The sequence below is a fragment of the Seriola aureovittata genome, chromosome 5, assembly GCF_021018895.1.
Source record: "Seriola aureovittata isolate HTS-2021-v1 ecotype China chromosome 5, ASM2101889v1, whole genome shotgun sequence".
Classification (NCBI taxonomy): domain Eukaryota; kingdom Metazoa; phylum Chordata; class Actinopteri; order Carangiformes; family Carangidae; genus Seriola; species Seriola aureovittata.
The window spans coordinates 123,590-148,867 of NC_079368.1; the positions used below are offsets into that span (position 1 = coordinate 123,590).

General features: G+C 39.4%; 3 protein-coding genes across 5 annotated transcripts in view; 1 reads left to right on the top strand and 2 right to left on the bottom strand.

The window, feature by feature from the left end:
- Window positions 1–681: 681 nt before the first annotated feature.
- On the bottom strand, window positions 682–6,892 carry LOC130169668 (activated RNA polymerase II transcriptional coactivator p15-like). 2 transcript variants are annotated; one of them, XM_056376574.1, is made up of 5 exons: window positions 6,756–6,892; window positions 4,591–4,660; window positions 4,190–4,309; window positions 1,316–1,424; window positions 682–1,213 (listed from the first exon to the last, which is right to left on the bottom strand). In XM_056376574.1, the coding sequence occupies exons 2-5, from the start codon at window positions 4,657–4,659 to the stop codon at window positions 1,134–1,136; spliced, it is 378 nt and encodes a 125-aa protein (XP_056232549.1). In that variant the 5' UTR covers window position 4,660; window positions 6,756–6,892; the 3' UTR covers window positions 682–1,133. The 2 variants fall into 2 exon arrangements, with proteins under 2 accessions (XP_056232549.1, XP_056232550.1); XM_056376575.1 differs by having other exon boundaries at window positions 4,591–4,663; window positions 6,756–6,825.
- Window positions 6,893–8,931: 2,039 nt separating this feature from the next.
- On the bottom strand, window positions 8,932–15,200 carry LOC130169669 (ubiquinol-cytochrome-c reductase complex assembly factor 3). The gene is made up of 2 exons (XM_056376576.1): window positions 14,976–15,200; window positions 8,932–9,354 (listed from the first exon to the last, which is right to left on the bottom strand). The coding sequence occupies exons 1-2, from the start codon at window positions 15,090–15,092 to the stop codon at window positions 9,223–9,225; spliced, it is 249 nt and encodes an 82-aa protein (XP_056232551.1). The 5' UTR covers window positions 15,093–15,200; the 3' UTR covers window positions 8,932–9,222.
- Window positions 15,201–17,962: 2,762 nt separating this feature from the next.
- zfr (zinc finger RNA binding protein) overlaps window positions 17,963–25,278 on the top strand; it is a 29,755-nt gene continuing 22,439 nt past the window's right edge. For both annotated transcript variants that reach the window (XR_008827817.1, XM_056376012.1), the window contains exons 1-3: window positions 17,963–18,086; window positions 18,265–18,346; window positions 23,170–23,449. Coding sequence is in view for 1 of the 2 variants with exons in the window: in XM_056376012.1 (XP_056231987.1) it covers window positions 18,050–18,086; window positions 18,265–18,346; window positions 23,170–23,449 (399 nt within the window). In the remaining variant the exon portion in view is untranslated. The remainder of the gene's footprint in view (window positions 18,087–18,264; window positions 18,347–23,169; window positions 23,450–25,278) is intronic.

Genomic DNA, 25,278 nt, shown 5'->3' on the forward strand with positions numbered 1-25,278 from the left:
GCTCAGAAGCTTTGCTTGTTTCAGCTAGGTGTGTCACTTTGTTTTAAAGATCAGAGGAATGGGGTTGGGGTAAGATATGGACTGTCAAGGCAGCAGTTTGAACGTTGTTGTTCTAACACTCCATGAAGCCCATGTCTTTAATGTTTTACAAACATTCATCATACATTATAATTGGCTTATAGCATTGAGTAATTATACTACAAGCACTCATAAACAGTCATAATACTTTCTTACAATAATCATAACATGTAGTAGGCTCACTAAATGACTTACAAGGTAAACTGTCATTACACTTAACTGCTGGGCATCACATTTCTCATAGCTATAATAAATTATAATCCTATTATAATATGATAAACTGCAGAATTGTTTCAGGTATTTCCAATAATGTCAGTCAATTCAGTGTTAAGAGTGAATAATTTGAGGGAAAATGACATTAATGAAAAGTAAATGTCCATCATTCAGTTAAAAAATTGTAGTACTGTTATGACCCATACACAACTTATGGTGTCCCCTGATCTACTTTTATCTTCTCACAAGCATCCACTAAGTTTGGAGAAAATTTACAGCTTTTGTATTTACTCACTAAAGTACCACAAGCCTCATTCACTGGTCCCCAACTCACATTCTTTGTGACTGACAGAGGTGCTTTTCAATCATTACAATCATTTAATATACCAGTCTGTTAAATGGGATCTTTTATTTTCCAAATCTGAATCTACTTACCTAAAAGTACAGTGCAACAGTCTGGGCTTGTCTCTCAGACATGAATATTGGGTACTATATAAAGCAAAGGTCAGCTGAAGCACTCTTATCATTTCTATTTACATGAGGGTCAAACTTTGAACACAAACTTCAACATTAACTGAACAACAATATTAAACTAGTGCCTCATTTTTATTATTTGATACAAAAACATCACTGTATTGACGAACCCTTCCCACCAGCTGTGATGATCGATCACCTACTCATCCACACACACCTTCACTACAACAGCTCAAACACAAGTTTCACACAAACACAGAAGTATGCAGATGACACTGGAGCTATACAACTACAAATTAAACAAGTAGAAAACAATCCCAGGCTTTTTACAAAACGGGTGAGCCGACAGATAATACTGACAGGAATGCTTATATTCTCTTAATGGCATCATCGATTTCTGAAATCTGGTCCTTCAGTTGGTTCCACTGTTCAGGATTCAGGGAGATACCTGCAAGAGATTTAAGACAGAGCTTCACCACATACCACTAACAATATCAGACATCCATATGTATGTCAATGAAACAAATTTAAAGATTACTGATGTGATCACCTTTCTTCCCCGGCTTCATCTCCCCATCCTGGTTCATCCAGTACTCTCTGATGTCAATCAGGACTTTACCTTTGAAGTCCCTGACGCTGACATATCTCATCTTTCCAATCTGTAAGAAACAAACTCTTATCTGTTGTTCTTCCTAGTTTTTTTAATATATTTTATTGAACAAAGTGGTCAACAGGTAGTGCAGATGCAGCCTGACATCATTTTCATTTTTCTTTATGATCTCCCACATCTATGTTCCATCCCAACCCACTCCCCTACAGCAGCCAGATGAACAAATAAGTAAATAAATACATAAGTAAATGAGGAAATAGGGAAGAGTGGGTCCTTGCAACATCACGTAGCTGAAAATATCTAAGGAAATCTGAGCTATTAATGTTCAAGTTTGCACGCAACTGTTCAAAAATATAGCAAATAACTTATCTATATACAGTGCATTCGGAAAGTATTCACACCCCTTCACTTTCCCCACATTTTGTTATGTTACAGCCTTATTCCAAAAAAGGATTAAATTCCTTTTTTTCTCATCAATCTACACACAATACCCCATAATGACAAGGTTTTTTAAGAAATTTTTGCAAATTTATTAAAAATAAAAAACATTGCATGTACATAAGTATTCACACCCTTTACTCAGTACTTTGTTGAGGCACCCTTGGCAGCGATTACAGCCTCAAGTCTGAAGCTACAAGCTTGGCACACCTGTATTTGGGGTATTTCTCCCATTCTTCTCTTCAGATCCTCTCAAGCTCTGTCAGGTTAGATGGAGAGCGTCAGCACAGCTATTTTCAGGTCTTTCCAGAGATGTTCAATCGGGTTCAAGTCTGGGCTCTGGCTGGGCCACTCAAGGACATTCACAGACTTGTCTCAAAGCCACTCCTTGTCTTGGCTGTGTGCTTAGGGTCGTTGTCCTGTTGGAAGGTAAACCTTTGCCCCAGTCTGAGGTCCTGAGCGCTCTAGAGCAGGTTTTCATCAAGGACCTCTGTACTTTGCTCCGTTCATATTTCCTCCATCCATCTAGTCTCCCAGTTCCTGCCGCTGAAAAACATCCCCACAGCATGATGCTGCCACCACCATGCTTCACTGTAGGGATGGTATTAGCCAGGTGATGAGAGGTGCCTGGTTTCCTCCAGACGTCACTCTTGGCATTCAGGCCAAAGAGTTCAATCTTGGTTTCATCAGACCAGAGATTGTTGTTTCTCATGGTCTGAGAGTCCTTTAGGTGCCTTCTGGCAAACTCCAAGCGGGCTGTCATGTGCATTTTACTGAGAAGAGGCTTCCGTCTGGCCACTCTACCATAATGACCATAATCATAATTGGTGGAGTGCTGCAGAGATGGTTGTCCTTCTGGAAGGTTCTTCCATCTCCACAGAGGAAAGCTGGAGCTCTGTCAGAGTGACCATTGGGTTCTTGTTCACCTCCCTGACCAAGGCCCTTCTCCCCCAATTGCTCAGTTTGGCTGGGCTGCCAGCTCTAGGAAGAGCCCTGGTGGTTCCAAACTTCTTCCTTTTATGAATGATGAAGACCACTGTGCTCTTCGGGACCTTCAATGCTGCAGAAATTTTTTGTACCCTTCCCCAGATCTGGATGGCTTGGTTTCTGCTCTGACATGCACTGTCAACAGTCGGACCTTATAAAGACAGGTGTGTGCCTTTCCAAATCATGTCCAATCAATTGAATTTACTACAGGTGGACTCCAATCAAGTTGTAGAAACATCTCAAGGATGATCAGTGGAAACAGGATGCACCAGAGCTCACTTTGAGTGTCATAGCAAAGGGAGTGAATACTTACGTACATGCGATATTTCAGTTTTTTATTATTAATAAATTTGCAAGAATTTCTAAAAAACCTTTTTCGCATTGTCATTTGGGGGTATTGTGTGTAGATTGATGAGAAAAAAAAGGAATTTAATCCATTTTGGAATAAGGCTGTAACATAACAAAATGTGGGGGAAGTGAAAGGTTGTGAATACTTTCCGGATGCACTGTACATGTCTTTCAGATAGTAGAGGCCGCTCCACTCAAAGGACATAATCAAGGGTCAATTTTAGCAGGCAAGAATAAATGATTATTACAATAATGTCTTGGGGAGAGTGAGCCAATTGAGGTGGCGCCTAATTTGTACCCAGATTTTCAGTGTGCAGAGGAGCATGACTTAGCTTCGATCTGGCACCAGTTGCTCTTAGCTGAGGTACACCAAAGCATAATCTTGTGGGCATTAGCTGCCCAGTAGTAGCCGATGAGACTAGGAAGGCCAAGTCCTCCAAGGGACCTGCTCCTTTGTAATAATGATCTACCAACTCTTGCATGCTTACCAGCCTAAATATGCTCTTCCTAGTTTTTCCTGAGTTTTTTGTGAATCCAAATGAGCCGTTTCATAAGATGTGCTGTCCGACAACAATGGAGACCTTCTACGCTGCAAAGACTGAATTCCCTGGAGCCAAAGTTGTAATTTGTGATATTGGCCTATACAAGTAAAACTGACAGGACTTCTCCACAGAACATTTTTAATACGCCATCCACACTAAATCTTTAAGTTATGAACCTAAAATATTCTCAGCAGTGATAAAATACAGCCCAGCTGAACTTGGTGCCGTGTATTTACTGTAAGAGCAGTTTGTGTAAGAGTGAATACAACCAAATTATCAAATTATTACTATTATTTCATCTTCTGTAATAGTAAAGTAGAAGTAATTAAACTTCATGAATGTAAAATTTAACATGCTAATAGCTAGTTCCTACATTTAGAATTAATCTTTTTTTTCTAAAATTACTTAACAAATCACTGAAATGGCTTGAAACTAAATGTGATTCCTTGAAAGTTTAAATTTTTCTATCTAAAAAGCTGAAACTACCTCTGATACCCACCTGGAACATGTTGTCATCAGCATTACTGCTCCCCTTGGATGAGCCACCTGGCTTGGAGCTCTCTCCACTCTTTGGTTTCTTGGCTGCTTTCTCTGGTGCACTTGACTTCTTTCTCTTTGCCTAAAAAAGACATTTTTTATTTCGAAGTATTCCAGCGCCTTACTGTGTCCTGTGTAATTAGATTTATACAGAGTGTAACTTCAGCTAACTCCTGTAACAGTGTTTTAAACAAACAGCTGCTCGTCCTTTGGACCATCCATCTTTGAAATGAGTACCAGTCAGTCACCAAACATCATCTATCTCAAAATAAGATCTGCTTACAGTGCTTCATCTCTGATGCTAAGACACATTCAAAGTATATGGATAAAGTACAAAAACATTTGAAGTAATAAAACACAAACCTTGGTCTCCACTTCACTGTCTGAGTCACTTCCAGATGTGGAAGACAGCACTTCCTTTGATTTTGGCATTCTGCTGAGACAGGGGTTAAAAGTCAGATCAGACACCACCCTCAGGTGTTCATTTAAAAGACAGTTTACTCTAGTCACTCACTGTGGAGATGATGTCTTTGCGTTGAACTGCACATGAAACCTCTCATTCAAATGAGAGGGTCCTTAAAGAATCATTTGTCTCTCTGCACTTTGAGGGTGTCTCTTTAAAGTCTGTGAGGACTGTGACCAATAACTGTCAAGGTACATGTAAATATTGTATTAAGATAGACTTACGAATAACAGAAAGGCAGGCAGATAAAAATATATATATTTGCATTGCTTTCTGGCAATAAAAATGTAATTCAGTACAGAATTGTAGCCATTGAAAAATTAAAGAAGCTGCGACATAACAGGATCATTTGTGGGAACATCAGGAGTTGGTTTCACACAGACAGATTGTGTCTTAGATCTAACTTCAGATCAGGGATGGGTATTGAACGGGCCCTGGGGCTACATTATTCAAGACCGCAGTATCAATAAGCTCTGACCTTAACTTCTGCTATCGGTACTGGAGTAGTCGCATTTGTTTGGGGTTTTTTCTTCGCTAGATTATCTTGCACATATATTTCACCAACTCCGTTATATATCCGTCTATGTATGCATATTTTCGCTATTCTGATAGAAGACAAGAGATCTGTCTATCTCTCTCTCTGCCTGCTGTTTGTGTGAGCAGAGGGCAGGGTTGTTGTTCCAGTGAGTGAGAGAGAGAGAGAGAGACACACACACACACACACACACACACACACACACACACACACACACACACACACACACACACACGAAAGCTTGTAGCCTACCTTTAGCTAGATAATGATGGTGGAGACCACCAAAGTATCGATAACAGTTAAAGTACCGGATCAATAAGCAGTATTGGTAAGAGTAGTAGTAGTATCGTTAAAATTTTAACGATACCTATTCCCTACTTCAGATAGACTGAGTCTGAATTCATCTGTTCGACAAAGCAGAAAACATCTTTGTGTTTCATCATAAAAGTATTTATTTGTCATATGGGTTTCATTGATTTGATGACATTTTTAACACATTACTGGGTGACCCTGGGTAAAATTGTTTACTATACTTAAAATTCACCTTAACTAAAATCAGATAGACTGGTAATCAGAGGAATTATGTGTGCTGATCACAGCAGGTTGCTGGGGCTGCAATTTTTACTGGGTTATGGGGGAAAAGAAACACACATAATGTGCTGCCTGATTAGTGCATGTAATATTTCTATCATCCAACCTCCTGTAAAGAAATAACCTGTGTACAAACGGCTCTGTGGCAGACTGGATTTATACACACTAAAAACTCTTCTCGGACTGAAAGATCTGAAGCCAGTGAGCTGTGGTCAGTCTGTTCCTCTCTAGATAAATAACCACGCCAGAAGCTGCTTTCTAATCGAAACTAAAAAAAGTGTTTACACCGTGCAGTGGCTGATCATTTCTCATCCAGATGTTCAGAGAAGTGTGTGAGGATTATAGGAGTGAGGCCGACTTCAGAGGAGAGCTAATGGCTGCTAATCGACGCCGGAAGATCTGCAAACATCGCTAAGAAAAATGGCCTCAGTTGAAAAGCAACGGTTCCCTTGTCGTGCACAGCTGGAGCCAGTGTTTAGTACAACAGTAGGTCCGTACCTGTCGAGGCTGGTAAGGTGTTCAGGTCTAGAACTGGACAATACAAACAACATTCTCATTTTCTACGTTTGATGCTTCAACTGCGTTTCACTGACTTCAGACAGTTTCAGCTTGGAGTCATATGGCCTCTAGTAACCTCACTAACACTGTCACACATACCAAGGAGAGGCGCCAGCTGATCGACCAGGTGGTCCTCTAATAACACCGCACCTGTCTCCATCACGGACGTTAACTAGCTAAACTAGCTAAACGCTATCTGTAGTTTAGCCGCGGGAGCTAACGTTAGCACATGTACGCTGTGTCCTTAGGAGCAGGACAATAGCTCTCTCTAACTACTGTACAATGACAGCTGTGCAGTAAAACATCGACGTCTTCTTCCATTAAACACCAGACCGTAACAAACAGGTTTGAAGTTGTTCTTTTTAAACTGTTAATGCTTACATGATGAGGTGAAGTGGTGCGGGTCTCTGGACAGGAATCGGAAAGATGGCAGAGTTTCCGGTGATAGTACTGCCTTTTTTCCCTAAACTTTATTGAAAACAAAAGTTCAAGCATGAAGCTGTACGATATGACATGACGTCATTACAACACATCTGAGCACATGAACTGTAGAAATATTGATGAACCAAAGAAATACCTTCAATTAAGAAATAAATAAAAGTAAATTACAATAAAAATTATATTGAGTTAAAGTTATACTCCTTGACTTCTCCACATTTAAATGTCTAAAAACAATTAGACCTTCTATACATTGCTGAGTTGTGTTCTTACAGTATCACATATGTTTCCATCAATTCTCAAACCAGAGAAATCTGTGATTTTAATCATGGCAATGTTTCATTGGTGGCCTTTCAATGTCATCATATCCTCTATAATCACGAGTCAGTGTTGTGTTTGTCTGACAGAAGTTCATCATTTACTTTTATCTAGTATTAAGCCACATACACTTTTTACACCTTGGTGGTTTTCAACTCCATATATTAACCAGATGAAGGATTTTAGTCATCGGACGTCTGGATCTGAAGTTATCGGAGAAACAAGCTGAGTAAATGTTAGACAACTCAGCTCCCAGCCGCTGGAGACATCCTGTCCTGTGTCCACTGAAGAGTGTCGCTGAATCGCTAATTTTTAAAGATAAACTGCTTTAAGGGGTTCTACTGGTTTGAATTCCCTGGTCTGTTTGTTGTAGAGAGGAGGACACTTCCGTGCGTAATTCAAAGAAACAATCAAAACAAAGGTTAGCATCAATCTCAAGTTCAACTCTTCCCTGACGTCTCTGTCCTCCGTACAGCGGCGGTCAAACACTGACTTTAAATGTGAAACTGCTTTATTCATTGTTTTTAACAGTTAGAATCAGCGGGTCTGTTTGATTTCCTGAACCACTGGCACTGAAGGAATCCGGGAGGAGCTTACGGTAATGGTGGTGTAAACAACAACTCCTATTATCGCACACTATTTCATGACGTCACCCAACGCTGTCTTTTGTTATTGTTTTGATAGAGGGGCCCCTACAGGGAGAAGTTACTGTCTTTGCTTTTAAAAAAGAAAGATAAAGTGTGACAGAGGGGATTACTTAAAATACCATTTAGGTGTCAAGAAGAAAGAAAAGAAGAAAACAGAAAGTTCCAGTGTTTGAAAAATACAATTATGTTCAACTAAATCAAATCCAAGTTCAGAAACATAATACACCCCTTATCTTCGAAAGCAAAGCAACACATTTGTGGGAATTGTCTGGTCAAAAAGGCTGGGTCTGTGCTTGGCAGGAGTCTGGACTCACTCAAGACTGTTGTGGAGAGATGCATGCAATGTAAGATGGAGGCCATCTCAGACGATACCAACCATCCTCTCCGCATCATTCTGGGAAGACAGTGAAGCAGCTAAGGAAGCAAACATCTCATCTCACTGTGCTGCATAGCAGACAGGTTCAGGAGATACTTTGTTCCCACTGCCATCAGGCTATTATTACTATCAACAATGAGCTAATGGACACATGAATTTCCCCTGGGGGATAAATAAAGTACCTATCTATCTATCTATCTATCTATCTACTTATCAGTAAGGACCAACTATCTGAGCAATGTTTGATCAATCAGAATCAGCTGCTAGAAAAGTCAAACATTTAGATTAAACTTAGTTCAACAAGATTATTAGAAGATTTTAATCGTTATGTTTGTTCAATGCTTTAATTTCAGAAACAAGAGTTTCGAATATTTTGATTATTGTTTTGCTTGATTTCAGTGTATCACAGTTTTTGCGACACTTTACGTCATGAGTTGGTGCCAAGGTGCGTCATGTTTTCGTTCTTGTGACGTTGAGCTGCGAGCTCCAGTTATGCCGCACCGTGGAGAATAAAGTTGCCAAACAGAGATGGAGTCCTTTCTATTTAAGAGGGCAACATTCACACAAATAAAAACTAACACAATGGTTGCAGAGCTGCCATACAAGGAATTTAACAAACCATCTGAGCAATTTGGGGTTAAGTGTCCTTCTCTTCTCACTGAGCCACAGCTGAACCCCCTTAAGCCATGACATCCACTGCAACCATGTGGCTCAATGTGTTTTTACTGGTTAGTAATAGAATTTTATAGACACACAGTACTACACTTGGCAGGACACATTCATGTTTTAGTCTTTTTATGGGATTTGGAGGAAATAAAAAATACAATAAAAATCACCTGTCTTTAAACCTCATGTGTGAACACTGTTCATAACCTGATCATCACTGAGCTTCCAATAAAACTGAAAAGATGTGTTTGGGTTGAGAGAACAATCTTAACATTCAGTGGCAAATTATTCACATAAATGCAGACATTAAAGCTGCAAGTTAGACAAAAAATAATAATGTCCATCTTTATTTAAACAGGTCGTAGGCCTGAATGCCAGCGGTAATCAATAAATGAAAATCAGTCTATTTCCCAGATCCTCCGATTCTTCTTGCGATGTTGTCATTAGTCTCAGCTGCTTCCTTCAGCACCTGCATCACCAGAGCATTCCTCCTTCTCGTCTCTTCCATTCGGACCGGGTTTGACTCAGGCAGATTCTGACGAGTAGCACAGCAACAGGAAGACACATGTCATTAATTACTAAATTAAACCAAATAAAGAAAACGCTGACCTCATGGTTTCTCAAGCAAATTACAGGACTTAATGAACTTAAGAAATTTACATTTTCCTGTCAGTTGTAAAAATAGCCTTTGTACATAACTGTAATATGTAAGACTTCATGATGATGACCAACTTCTTGATTTACAGATTTATAGAGGGATAGAAAGTACCACCAGACTCTGACCTTGTGAATTTGTTATTAACTTACAAAGATGAGCTCAAGATGACTGAGTCATGATGGACAAAAAGCTCAAACTAAAATCTAAACCAGCAGACTGCAACAAACTCAATGTGCTGTGTCAATAGACCCTATGTCCCTTTTACAGATATCGTTATGAAAATGAATAGAAGTTAATATCTGTTGAACCTCCTTTGTTAATACAACTTCAGGTACATACTGTATTACTATTTTCTATTTTTATATATATTTTCTATATAGTAGGTTTTTTATCTCTTCTGATCCCTTCAATATTATGCTAAAATCACTTTTTCAATTTTCAATCAATTTCCCTCATCAATCTACACTCAATAACACACAATGACAAAGTGAAAACAGAATTTTTGCAAATGTATTACATATGAAAACTGCAATATCACTTTGACCTGCACATCTTGTATACAGAAGCTTATATACAGCATCTTTGATACAGCGTGTTATTTACAGTGTCTTGTATACGTCTTGTATACAGCAGCTTGTGTACAGCAGCTTGTGTACAGTGTGTTGTGTACAGCAGATTTTATACAGTGTCTTGAATACAGCATGTTGCTTACAGCGATTTGTTTACAGCGATTTGTATATAGCAGCTTGAATAAAGCGTGTTGTATAGTGTGTTGTTTACAGCGATTTGTATACAGCAGCTTGAATACAGCAACTTGTACACAGCATGTTGTATACAGTACCTTGTATGCAACAGCTTGTTTACAGTGTCTTGTACAGTATTTTGCATAAAGTGTCTTGTTTACAACATCTTGTATACAGTATCTTGTATACAGCAGCTTATATAAAGCGTCTTTTATACATCTTGTATACAGCGTCTTGTATACAGCGTCTTGTATACAGCATGTTGTATAAAGCATCTTGTATATAGTATCTTTTATACAACATCTTTTATACATCTTGTATAAAGTATCTCTTATACAGCATCTTGTATATAGCAGCTTGTATACTGTAAAACATCTTGTATACAGCAGCTTGTATAAAGCGTCTTGTATACAGTAGCTTGTATACAGCAACTTCTATACAGCGTCTTGTATACAGCGTATAGTATACAGCGTTTTGTATAGAATGTATTGTATACAGCGTGTTATTTACACCGATTTTTATACAGCAGCTTGTATACATTGTCTTGTATACAGCACATATCTAATGGGATGTTTAACACCTGCAAAGACAAAAATGTAGAGGTAAACCCAGCATCAGAAATGTATGAGTAAAAAAATCTTAATTGCAATTCTCATCATTTCATGAACTACTGAAAACACTCAGAAAAAAATGACTAATGGACAGAGAGAATTAACGTCATAGTTGGAGGGTAGGGGTGGAACATGTGGCAGCATTGCCTTTAATCTATTCAGTTCGGACTTGCTGGTGAAGCCTGCTGTTTTTTCAGATTATGAATTCAATGATAGTTTATAAATGAAGCTGAACTGTGTTAATGTCACACTTTTCTGTATTGTTTGATATATAATGCTCTTGCAAGGACACGCTTTCAATAAAACATTTTTTTAAAATGTGCTGCACTTTTCACTCAGTGAAACTCAATGTCTCAAAATGCTACAGTAACATAGAACACGTAGTGTTGTAAGTGCGACAAACAACAGGAGGGGGATCCAACACCTTTGAACTAAAAATGTAGAAAGGTAAAACATGGAATCAATAGTCAAGCCAAACGGTCCGAACTACTTTCTCACATCAGTTTGGCTCTCTTTTTATCAACAATTGCCTGCCAATGATCTGATGCATTTATAGAGACTGTAGCTTACATTTCAAACAGGTCATTACAGCTCGAATATGAACATTTCACCCAACGTTCGACTGAATGTTCGAATTTCGAATAAAAAGTGACAGCCTAACCAGGTCTAAACCTAGTACCTTTGGTCAAATCCTTATTTTAAACTGTGATGTCATCAAAATCACCAAACACATAAATGAAAGACAAAGACTGAGTTGTGATTTTAGCTGGATTTACTGTAACATGATCAGAGAAAAAAAGTTAGAAGAGAAAAGACTATCTTTCTTATTTTGTCTCTGACACAGAGCACAGCCTCCGCCTGGATCCACAATAGTTTAGTCTTTATTTACTTCAATTCCAGAACATCACAGACTTTTATTAGAGGCAGGTCTTTATGTTTAACTCCCTATGGTTGGTCATTGTTGTTAGTACGAAGCTTCGTTACCGATGCTTTCTCTCGCCCTCCCTAGTGGTGGGTATCTTTTTTTTGGGGGGCTTTTGTGCCTTTATTGGACAGGATAGTAGATAGTAGAGAGAGACAGGAAATGGAAATGAGACAGAGAGAGGGGGAATGACATGCAGCAAGGGCCGTCCGATGCGGGACTCGAACCGGGACCAACTGCAGCGAGGAGTGCAGTTAGACCACTTACCACACCAGTGGTGGGTATCTTTAAGATTTTAATTGTACTACTACTTTTATCGACCCCTCCCATCCATCCTCCATGTGACCTGAAAGTGAATTTCTGCATATAAATGATTATGCATAGGAATATAATATGACTTTACCCATAAAGATCAGCTGACTAATGTTCATCATTAACCCATGTTCATACAATGTTGTTAACTCTGTGCTCCAGGCTGCCGCATACAAAACACACCCGATGCAACAACAGATGAACTACGCACTAGTCAGCCAACAACTGTAATATTTCTTCATCTGTATATGACAGACTTTCACTGGAGGTTTCCAGAAGTCGCCTGTGTTTCCACCCTTACCTGCAAAAGACTGAACCACAAATTGAACGGTTAATTCTCTCTGCCATAGACACTAAAAGCAGGGCCTGTGTGTCTGTGCTGCACTGTGCTTCAGCGTATGACACAGAGCTGCCCCCGCCCCTCATACACACAGGGTCTAAGGAAAAGAGAGAGAGAGAGAGAGAGAGCAGCTCTCTCTGCTTGGTGTGTCTTATGTTTAGTTATTACTCTGCCTCCTTTAGTAATTATGATACATGGAATCAAAGTAGTGTATTTGCTATAAAGGAGGCGAGGATCAGTGTATTGAAAGTGCTCCTCCTCTTCCTGCCGTTCCTGAGCAGTGGGGAAACCAGAGCAGTGTCAGTCAGTCAGTCAGTGAGGGCTTACCCGGCTGTTGCAGTCCAGCCAAAGAATTTTTATTGATTTTAAAATTATTTCATTTTAAAACATTTAAAACCATTACTACACACCATATATATAATCTAAATACAGTGCTGTGAAAAAGTATTTGCCCAATTAGAGATTTCGTTTGTTTTTACTTTTTTGTCACACTTTAATGTTTCAGATCATCAAACAAATTTTAATATCAGACAAGTATCAGAAAATACAAAAAGCCATTTTTAAATGATGATTTCATTTATTAAGGGAAAAATGCTATCCAAACCAACCTGGCCCTATGTGAAAAAGTAATTGCCCCCCCTTTGTTAAATCATGAATGAACTGTTATTAACCACATTTTTTGGAAAGCTGAGTTCAATTTCACTAGCTCCACCCAGGCCTGATTACTGCCAGACCTGTAGAATCAAGAAATCACTTAAATAGAACCTGTCTGACAACATGAAGTAAGCTAAAAGATGTCAAAAAGAAACACATCATGCCCGGATCCAAAGAAATTCAAGAACAGATGAGTAACAAAGTCATTGACATCTATCAGTCTGGAAAGGGTTACAAGTCATTTCTAAGGCTTTGGGACTCAAGCGAACCACAGTGATAGCCATTATCCACAAATGGAGAAAACATGGAACAGTGGTAAACCTTCCCAAGATTGGCTGGCCTACCAAAATTACTCCAAGAGCGCATCCACAACTAATCCAGGAGCTCACAAAAGAACCCAGACCAATATCTAAAGTACTGCAGGTCTCACTTGCCTCAGTTAAGGTCACTGTTCATGATTCAACAATAAGAAAGAGATTGGGCAAAAATGGCATCCATGGGAGAGTTCCAAGGCGAAAACGACTGCTGACCAAAAAGAACACAAAGGCCCGTCTCACATTTGCCATAAAACATCTTGATGATCCCCAAGACTTTTAGGAAAATATTCTGTGGACTGACGAGACATAAGTGGAACTTTTTGGAAGGTGTATGTCCCGTTACATCTGGCGTAAAACTAACACAGAGTTTCAGAAAAACATCATACCAACAGTCAAACATGGTGGTGGTAGTGTGATGGTCTGGGGTTTAGTGTGATTTGCTGCTTCAGGAACTGGACGACTTGCCATTATTGATGGAACCATGAATTCTGCTCTCTACCAGAAAATCCTGAAGGAGAATGTCTGGCCATCAGTTCGTGACCTTAAACTCAAGTGCACTTGGGTTATGCAGCAGGAAAATGATCCGAAGCACACTAACAAGTCCACCTCTGAATGGCTCAAAAAAAACAAAATGAAAGTTTTGTAGTGGCCTAGTCAAAGTCCGGACTTAAATCCGATTTGAGATGCTGTGGCATGACCTTAAACAGGCCGTTCATGCTTGAAAACCCTCCAATGTGGCTGAATTAAAACAATTCTGCAAAGAAGAGTGGGCCAAAACTCCTCCACAGCTATGTGAAAGACTCATTGCCAGTTATCGCAAATGCTTGATTGCAGTTGTTGCACAACCAGTTATTTGGTTTAGGGGGCAATTACTTTTTCACATAGGGCCAGGTTGGTTTGGATAGCTTTTTTCCCTTAATAAATGAAATCATCATTTAAAAACTGCATTTTGTATTATCTCAGGTTATCTTTGTCTGATATTAAAATTTGTTTGATGATCTGAAACATTTAAGTGTGACAAACAAGCAAAAACAAAAGAAATTTGTAAGGGGGAAAAAAAAAACTTTTTCACAGCACTGTATATATAATCTTTTCCCCAAAATTTTAGTGGTTTGTAAATGATTTATCAGCCCACTTGAAAACCCTTCCTGGCCCACAGGTTAGGAACCACTGACTATAGACAAGGAGCATGTGGACAACCCCACAGCTGAATAAAGCTGAACTTTGTTAATGTCAAACTTTGATATATTGTTGGATAAATGATGTTCACAGTTTATGTCCCTGTCAGTTTGTTTATACCATGTAGTGGTATTGTACAAATAGAATAGGATTGGCCTAAAGATCCTGTGGCTGTGTGGTTATACTGCTTTAAGACAATCAGATGTGTTTAAGTGTCTGTGTTCCTTCACTAATGCTTTTAAAAAGCTATTAAAAACTAAAAACACACAGTAACACAGACTGTACAGTAACACACACAGAGTACAGTAACACACAGACTGAGAGTAGAGTAACAAAGACAGAGTACAGTAACACAGACTGTACAGTAACACACAGTCTGTAAACCAACACAGTTTACATGGAGCCATTCAGCTGAATCACCTTGAGCAGCTCTCTCCTCCTGTCTTCTCCTGGAGCGATCAAGGACCACATCCCAAAGCCGACCCCCATCACGACCACCACCCCAACGGTACTCAGGATGGTCCGTATGCCGCTCATCCTGTGGAGGGTGACTGCAGTCTGTCTGATTTCTGTCTGATTCACGGCGAAGTCCTCTCCAGCAGCAGCCGATGTGTTTGGTTTGGTAACAGCGGGCACTCCTTCTTCTTCTATTATGTTTTAATGGCGAGTTTTACCCTGATCGAGCACTATCGCCACCTAGTGTTGTATATCAGAGTCTTGTTATCAGTCCAGTGTCCTGTGGGTGAAGATATGTATGTTTTTTAATAATTCTCAGGGTCTTCTGTGTAGATGGTTTTAAAATGTTTTTTTCAACCAATTTAGGCCATTTAGCTTTCAACTGACCTGTTTTTCTGTTTTTTATATTTTGTATATTTTGTACAGTTTCGTTTTGTTTATTACACTTTACATCAAAAATTCAGGTCTTTTTCAACCATTTCAGGACATTCAACCTCCAGTTTACAAGTTCTGCTTTTACTCTTAAGCCATTGCTTCAGCAGTTGCTTCAGGTACCTCAGCATTGCTTCAGCAATCTCATTCAGCTCTCAGCATTCACATGCATTTTCAGCACAGTTTTTGATTTATCGCAGTTTACATTTATTTTATGCTGTTTTTCTGATTATTTTTGAGTTTATTATGGGTGTGTATTGCATGAAACGTTCAGGGCTAGAGTGGATGACATCAGCGCTAGAGTGGGAGAAGGGATTAAACTGCTCCAAAGAAATCAAACGAACATTTTATGTGACTGCGATCAGCACTTCTCATCTCTCACAAAATCTAAATGTTCATGTGATAACAATTTCACTGAAAAGCCTCAGTTCGAGAGGCATATTTAGACTGATTCTCTGTCCCACTCTAAGCAGTTAAAATCACCAGAAAAACCTCTGAGTGCAGGGAGGGGGCACACAGGTGGATCAAATGACCTGATTAGAGACTACTCTGGTATTTGTGGTGTTTATCAACCACTTTAGTGACATAAGTTTGTCAAAGTCCAGTTAAAGACTGCTCAAACACTAAATAAAGACAATGGTTTACACACATTTCCACACAGTTTGTCATTCTAACTGACTCCACATTACATATATTGTAATTGGTATATTACTTGGGAGCTATTTTTGACACCATATAAGTACTTTATATCACTGCATTCAACAGAGTCTCCTTTCTCAGAAAACACAAGGCTTTAGCTGACAGGAGTTAATAGTCTGACAGGTTGAGAGGTGTGTCTCAACTGAGTCCATGTCTCATTCAGTAGGAACTGAGTACTTAGGATCACCATGGCAACCTCTGAGTGCAGATGGACAGACACATCTGATTCAGATCAGACAATTAGATGAATTCTGTGATGTCTGTGGTGATTATCAAGCATTTGACTAACATTTGTCAGTTATTATGCCTCAGCGCTGGCGACAGCCAGAGCCGGAGACATATTGGTTTCAGGATATCCGTCCATCCATAAGGACAAACGTCCCATTCTTGTGGACATGATATCTCAGTGACATCTTTACAGAACTTCTTCAAATTTGGCACAAATGATCACTTGGACTGGAGGATGAATTGATTCGATTTTGGGGGTCAAAGGTCAAAGTTGAAGGATGTGGTGAACTCACAATTCACGATTTGACAGAGTTAGTTGCAGCTCCATTTAAAATATTAGATAAATAGATAGATACTTTATTTATCCCCTAGGGTAAAATTCATGTAAGTTGCTGACAAAAAAACAATGAAGCTCAACTTCAGATTTTTCTCAGCAGGCAGCAACGCAGTTTAGCTTCAGCGTGGGCAGAAGCAGCAATCCCATCGCAATTTCTCGGGAAATTGCATTGTTTAGTTAACTTTAGCCTTTAAGTCAGGTATGAGAGCAACTGTAAGGTAAATCAACATGGTGTATTTGCATAAATATATGTGTGTGTTGATGTGTAGTTCTATGTAGGGCTGCCGCGATTAGTCGCTATAATCGATTACATCAACAATGAAAATGCATCGATGTCAATATTTTGCATCGACGAAACACTTTTCATACGTACATTGATTTATTTTTGGCGGCAAGTCACTAATAACCGCCATTTATTATCTATTTGTCTTTTATTGTCACACTGCTTCTCTGTCCTCTGGCCTGCTCTCCCTGCTATCCGGGAGATGCAAGGCTGCAGGTACACAGCGTGCACACACACACACATAGACACACACATGTAGCAAATAGCACAGCAGAGGCTGCGCCGGACACAGAACCAGGTGAAGTAAAGGTAAAAGTAAAACTGAAGATTACTAGAGTTGACAACTATCACTGAACTTTACTGTGAGTGCAATAAAATGTAAAAGGCCAATAAGAACTTTATCCAATCACCTGTTCAACAAACAACAAACAGAAAAGAGATAATTTCATCTGTTTCCTCCGCCGACTTCTTATACTCCTTTACACAACATTGCGCTAATAAAAGCTAATAACGAACTGTTAGAAAGCGCTGCAACTTAAGCTGTCTGTAACTTATTATCTTACTTCACCATGAATCTTAAAAAATGGCAGATTGTTATAAACTGAGCAACTGGCTGAAACAAACCAGAACAATCTATTCAAATCCTGTTCTGAATTTATTATTTTAAAAAAATAAAAGAACTGGTGATAGTCAAGGATATGGATAAGATAAAGAAAAAATCCTAACGATACCCATCCCTACAGCTGGTTAATGTCTGACTTTGGGAGGATGAGCACATCACAGTTCAAATCACTTCACACTAAGTCTTGTTTAACCAGTGTTATTTTGTGATTATTATTTTTTATGGCACACAGAGACACATAGACACATAGTCCCGTTTTTTTCCTAATTATCTGGCTGGAAGGCAGGCAGGTAGGGCACAAATCGGCACAACATCGGACCGCACCCGACGACACATCGTCCCTTTATACGCAGGCGCCGAGACGGTATTTCCGGGTACGACATGTAATATAAATAGGCTGCCGTAGTACTCGGGCGTCGGTAGAAAATACGAAACCAATGATTCCCATATGTCCTGTAGTCTCCTTCACCTATGGTAAGTACCGTTAAACGTGTGGAGATTATTTCACAGTCAGATAGAAAATACATGAGCTGCTCTCTCAGCGTAGAAGTAACAGTAAGACAGTGAGGTTAATGGACAGTCCTAAGACCGCTGCTTTTAGCCCTCTGCTAATGGTTAGCTTAGCCTTATCCTGTATGTCTGTCCTCTGCAGTGCCCAGCCGGCTTGGTGAAGATGCCAAAATGGCTACGGGCAATTACTTTGGATTTACCCACGGCGCTGCCGCCCAGTACAGGTAAGTGGACCCCTATGTACTCGACTCTTTAGCCACAGCATGCTGCATAATGTTGTCGAGCTCAGACGTCAGCTGAGCTTGTAGGTTGTGCAGGTTATCCAGGCTGCCTCCATTGTTCAGGCTGGGGGAGGGGGCGGTTATCTTTCTGCTGCGGCAGTTGGGTGTCAACGGGAGTAGAATGAAAATGGCCTTGCGTTTATAAACGATATAGGCTGCGTTGGTTCATCTTAGTTGTCAGAAAACACAGTGATCTTTATATATCTGAAGATTACGTTAAAAGCTGCAGCGTCACTGTAGGTCTGAACTCTGGCTAACATACAGCTCTGCTACGAGTAAATGCTAGGTGATACTACTGAGAGGTTTATATGTAGTGTAGTGCACTAACCCTCGACCAGGACAGAAGGCAAAGAGCAACCATGCTTGAAGGTAGGGTGGAAAACGACAAGTTATCGTGTGTGTGTGTGTGTGTGTGTGTGTGTGTGTGTGTGTGTGTGTGTGTGTGTGTGTGTGTGAGTGAGAGACATATGGGGATAACTGTGTTCACATTTAAATTGTTGCGTTCATTCACAAACAGACAAACAGTTTTGTGAAGAATGGAAAACCATTAAGTTAAGTCCTGTTTACTTTCTGAACTCCGCATGCTTGTCCAATTACTGTGCTGATGCTCTCAGTTTCGGCCTGTGACATCATCAGCACAATTTCTGCAACCAGGCAGTCAAACACCTGGTATTCAATGGCTGTTTCTAGTTTAGTCTAAAATAGTTTACAATAATATTTAATAAGCAGCAACATATATTTTTATAGCAAATATACAGAATTTACCTGCAGGTATTGGCGTTTCTTCTCATATCATATTAAATACTTCATTCATGGTTCAGATTATGTTGCGTATAATTGTGTTTAACTCTGCCTCTTTCACATCAACATGCCCGTAGCCGGATGGGTAAACCCAGAGTTAACTGAGCCAGTTGATAACCAGCTTTGTGATGCAGGTTACCCAGGACGGGCTGTGTTAGGATCGGTAAAGCCATATAATGAATAGATAGCCTGGGTATGTTTATTTTTAACTTGATGGTAATTTAGATGGTAGTTGACTACATTAGTTCTCTTGATTCATGACAGTTCCGTAAGCTGTGATCTGATTAGTTACTATATTGCACACCTGTCCCAGTTCATAGGACTGTGGTGACTCCATGACTCCAGGTGTGTCTCTCCCTCTCCAAGCAGCTTCCTGGTTCTTACTGGGCTGCAGAAGTTTTCTTCTGTAGAAGTGTTTTTTAAAACCTGTGTAATTCAGGGAAGGCCCAGCTCTTTTTCACAGACACCCTGACCACACTCGCACAGTTACACACATTTCAGCTCTCCCTAGTTACATTTAACTCTGTAAGCAAACCTACAGACCAAAATGTAATTCAGCTGTTGTGTAGTTTGTGTGCTTTCAGCAAGGCTGTTGTGTTTGTGTGCTCTCTGCAAGCCAGGGTTTGTACTTTGCCAAACAAAAGAAATTACCGTAACATCACTGTACTGTAATTGTGACTGGACTAAGTCTTCACACTGCTCCAGTTCAACTATCATTCATTTCAGGTACGCAACATAATAGTTTTGACCAGCATCTCCAATAAGAATAATTTCTTGAAGAATACGAGACAATTTGTCAGATAAATATTCAATCAATATTACCGGTACATGTCTTTTTGCTCCTTTTTGTAATTTATTTTTTACTGTGTGCACTGAACATCTCTCTCATTAATTTTGGATCCCCTCTTCCTAGGGTCCTTGTTTGCATTGTTAAATTAACTCACAATTCTCGAATACACACAGACTCTTTTTTTGTCAATCATAGGACTGTGTGTGTGTGTGTGTGTGTGTGTGTGTGTGTGTGTGTGTGTGTGTGTGTGTGTATGTGTGTGTAAATAAATAAAAGGCACAAGTAGCCGTTCAGGCTGAAAACAGCTGTGCATTAAAAAAAAGTTATAGGTACAGGTGAGATACTGAAATACTCAAACTGGACTTTCAGTATTGTAAGTGATCCACAAGTTTGAAGGCTTATAAGACAGTAAAACGGTGCAAAGTGGTTTGTAGTATTATGGAACAGGACTTAAATTAACTCTGGAAAGTTGTGTTGGCACTCCTTTTTATCCTCTTTTTTTTTTTTTTTTTTTTTTTTTTTTTTTTTTTTTAAGAATTCAAGTTAAAAACCAAGTTCAGAGTATTAATCATTTTGTGTGGCGGTGGCATGTTCCACGTAGCACAAGTACTGTAGGTGAGACCATGAGAAAGAGCTGGTACATAAACGCAGCTGGATGTTCACTGTGAGCTACAGCTGGTCAGAAGACAACTCCCCCCTTAAGCATCAAAGGTTCTTGTTTCCCAAGCGGTTCAATATTGTTGTGGAGTTTATCAGAGGTTGACTACAACTCACCCCTAGAACTGTATAGGACTCTCCACTGTGCTTCCCCACCACAATAAAAGGCCCCTGAAGCAGTAACCCTGCTGTACCCTAAAAGTGATAGTTCAGGTTATTAGATGTGGGGTTGTGAGTTCTGTTTAAATGTAGCTTCATGTAGAATATTTTCAGCCTTTATCTTGTCAACAAAGTGAAATTCAGCTCTTTCTGTTTCACTCAGCTGACCTGTGGCTGCGGTGTGATTCCGTTTGCGCTTGTGTGTAGGAATATGGTTCAGAAAAATGTACTGCCAAAGGAAGGAGCTGTGCTGAAGATAAAGAGCTGAAAATATTCTACATGAAGCTACATTTAAACAGATTAGGTTTTTTCAGTGGGCATTTCAGCACATCACTCTGATTACGGCTGGGTGTTAAAACGATAAAGATAATTATCGCAAAATAACTTTTCCTCGATAGAAATATAACACATGGTCGATACGTCGATATAACTCATTCATCCTTGTTTTGATAGACAACACGAACAACCACTGATAATGAGAATAGCGCTGCGCCAAACAAATCAAGTGGCTGGAATAGAGTTATTCCAGGTTAGGTTGATGCACAGAGCATTGGTGGAGTAGCAGCCGGTGCTGGCACACGCGCTAATGTTTAGGCTATTGCACCCGTGCCCACCAGTATGTCAGGAGTGGGAGAGACATAAAAGAGAAAATGACGGCAGAAAATGTTAATGAAAACTCAGGAGACAGCGTTACCGAAGAGGACACCCCAAAGGACACAGCCCAAGGCTCAAAAGACGAGGACATCGTTGAAAAGAAGGGTCAGAGGAATTTGGTAGTGTGGAGATACTTTGGCTACTTAAAGTCCAAAGAAAAGCAGAGTAGCGTGCACTGCAAATTGTGTCAAAAGCATGTTTCCACAAAGACAGGTAATACCACTAATCTTTTTACCATCTGAGGCAGTGCCATCCTCTAGCGTACGCACAATGCAAGACTTTACAGTCCCAGATGAAGCTTTGCGGATGGTCAGTTAAGATTTTAGTTTATGAGATATATATATACCCCTATTTTAATTATTTGATATGCAGTTGTATAATGTTCTTCAGTATATTTGTATTTATGTTCAACTTCTGACAGAAAAAAAAATATTTAAACCAAAATTAACCTTATATCTTCAAATCTGAATTAGAAGTAAAAAGGAACCTTAAAGCTTGACAGAAATAGTGATTATATTGTGATTTTATATATATATATATATATATATATATATATATATATATATATATATATATACACACACATACACACACACACACACACACACACACACACACACACACACACACACACACACACAGGAAAATTGCAATGGTAAGAAGCTGGAGATCCACCCTCTCTCCCTTGTGGCAGCCTAAACAGACAATACCTATAGTGTATTAAACATGACCAAGTAGTAAACCTGCCATGTATTTGCGCTCACATGTACTTTCTGCTGCACAACATGTTAAAGTGAGGTTGCAAGCTTGTGTGAAAGTGCGCACACTTGCAAAACAGAGTTTGCAGGTAGAAAACAGTCTACAAGACTGAATGTACAGATACAAACTTTAATGCACACAATTGCAAAACAACAGATAAAACTTCATGTTTCTGAATGATATAATACTTCATTGTGGTTCAGCCCAGTTGATTTTCTGTGCCACATGACGGAAAAATAAAAAAAACGTAATAATGACCTTTTTAAAATATGAATTGCTAGGTGGGTAACGTTGGACGAGCGGCGTTAGAGCTCCATGAATTTGGTGCCTCAAGGTCACGGTTGGTTGACTCTTGGGGGACTCCTAGAGTTGTTTGTTTGTTTGTTTGTTTTTCTTTTTCTTTTTTTTTTTTTCTTTCCTGTGTCTGTTTATTATGTGTTGTTTGCTACCTCGTGTTCTCTTGCTTGTTTTCTCCCTTTGACTGTGTTCTTGTGTCCTACAACTTAAAACCATTCTTCAATAAAAATACTTGACAAAAATGTTAGCACTTTGGAGCAGTTTAGATTTAATAACAAAATAATTTGCTTTGTAAGTCAAAGGGGAAGTGTGAGTACTGTGTATGCCTCCAGCCAAGGACTACATTATGCGTGCTGAGCTTCACTAGTAAACAAGCCGATCAGTCAACACACACTGCATCACTTTGTTGTTCCAAACAACTCTGCTCAGGTTGAGAAAATGAATATCCATGGTCTGTTTGATTTCATTAGCTCTGTGTCTATAAAGTATTGCAGGTTGATGAGTTTCACTGGTACTAAGGTTGAATCATTAAGTGATGTTGGTCTTCAAATGGGTTTCATTTGCACTGTGTGTCTCTAGGACACAAGCAATAGAAATGACAACAGGTTGTGAACAGCTTTGACATTTCTCTTCTGTTTTGCTCTACCAGTCAGCAGCCAGCTGCCGGGGTAGCGTACACACATCCCACCACAGTGGCCAGTTACACAGTTCATCAAGCTCCTGTGGCGGCACACACTGTGGCAGCAGCCTACGCTCCCACTGCAGCCACTGTGGCTGTAGCTAGGCCGGCACCTGTTGCTGTGGCGGCTGCTACTGCTGCAGCTTATGGAGGGTACCAGCCAACCCACGCTGCCACTGAGTACGGCTACCCTCAACGGCAGCCTGAAGTCCCTCCACCGCCACCGCCGGTCACGTCACAGAACTACCAGGTAGAGAAACTTTTAACTGGATTTGTATATTGTCTTTATAAACTCTGGAGGACCACAATGTTTATACAGATTTTAACCATTTATAATTGGATTTTCTTGAATGAATCTTGTTCATTAATTGATATTTGAATTGGATAATACAAGTAAAATATTTGAAAATGGGCTCTATACCTAAAAGAAAAAAAAATTCTTTAAGTCAGTTGAAAAGGTTATTCATTTTTTCACTTGTATTTCCATCTGTCATCTGCCTTTTCATTTTCTGCCTTAATATGAAATTTACACCAGTCTCGACCTGTGAAGACTGATCTGCATCGCTTTAATTTGTTTTACCAGCGCGAGGCTCGAAGGGTCGTTCAAATAAGCATACAAAACGCACCTGACACAACTGATGAGCTACAAGCTAGTTGGTTGACATCTGTACATTTCTTTGTATGTGACAGACTTTCACTGCAAGTGTCCAGAGATCGCTCATGTTTCCACCCTTACATGAAAAAGACTGAACCACACTTCAAAACGTTTAGCTCTCTCTAGAGAGGTGTGTGTGTCTGTGTGTGAAATTGATTTTTAAAAGTCTATTAATTGCTTGGGTATTCATTAATTAATCTCCTTAATTCACCTATTAACTTGACTTTTTGCCTATTGATAGATAAGTATATTTCTTTGTAAATATAATAACAATTTTTACATGTCTAATGTTGCAGTTTATTTACTATTTAAATATGATTTAATGAAATGCGTAGTAATTTAGTCTATTTGGATTTATTAATTTGTAAAATCTTTTATTTATTCCCCTTATTGTTTAATCTATCAATTAATCAATTGTTCTGTAACCATTTACATGACACCTCCGGTGCTCCATATAAGGTCAGCTGTTGTTTGAGTCAGTGTTCAGATCAGCACTGTTCCTGTAGCCTCCTCAGTGATGGAAATTAGAGCACAGCTTAACCTCTTAAGCCCGACAGACTAGGTACCAGGTCAGACAGAATGGTGCGATACATGATTGAAAGAATCGATAAAACACTGTGGGGGTCTTTTTTTTTTTAATTTTTTTTTTTTAACTTTTTTTTTTAAAAAAGCTTCGAAAGACAAGGCTTTAACGCTACTGTTGTACTCTGTAAAACATGGACAAATGACCACACAGTGATTTGGTGTTTCCTTGATTAGAGCTTTACTAGGAGTCAGTCAAAATAAAATACATGACAGCAACTCTGCTGAACTCGAACACATTTGCACATACTGTATTGAATGTTCACATCCCAAATTAATTAACTAAACAAGATATAACTGTGCTACAAACGTAAACAATGAAGACGCTTAGCTTATCGTATTTATACAAGATGGCGGCAGCCTCGCTCGCCCACCTCCACCTTCAACTACTCGGAAAAACATAGTTTCATCCTACTCAAACATCACACAACTCCTCTCCTGACAGTCAACATGTCCCACAAAAACTATCGGAACAATGTCATTGCTCGCCCCTTCAACCACATACCTGTAAAACATGGACAAATGACCACACAGTGATTTGGTGTTTCCTTGACCAGAGCTTTACTAGGAGTGAGGAAAACCCCGCGAACAATCTCCTGTCTGTGGGCGTAGACCCAACCAATCGATCCCCGATCCCGCCAGATCACGACCCACTCTGCCTTTTAAATGAATTATTCCTTTTAACTATGAGCTTTTAAACTCAATTGCACTTTTAACCTCTTCAGAATAATATCATCTTTTTTTAACCTATTACACTACCACAACACTACCACAACACTACAACAGTCCAAGTGTATTTAGTCCAAAGAATATTTGATTGGCAATAATTTTAATATTTCTGT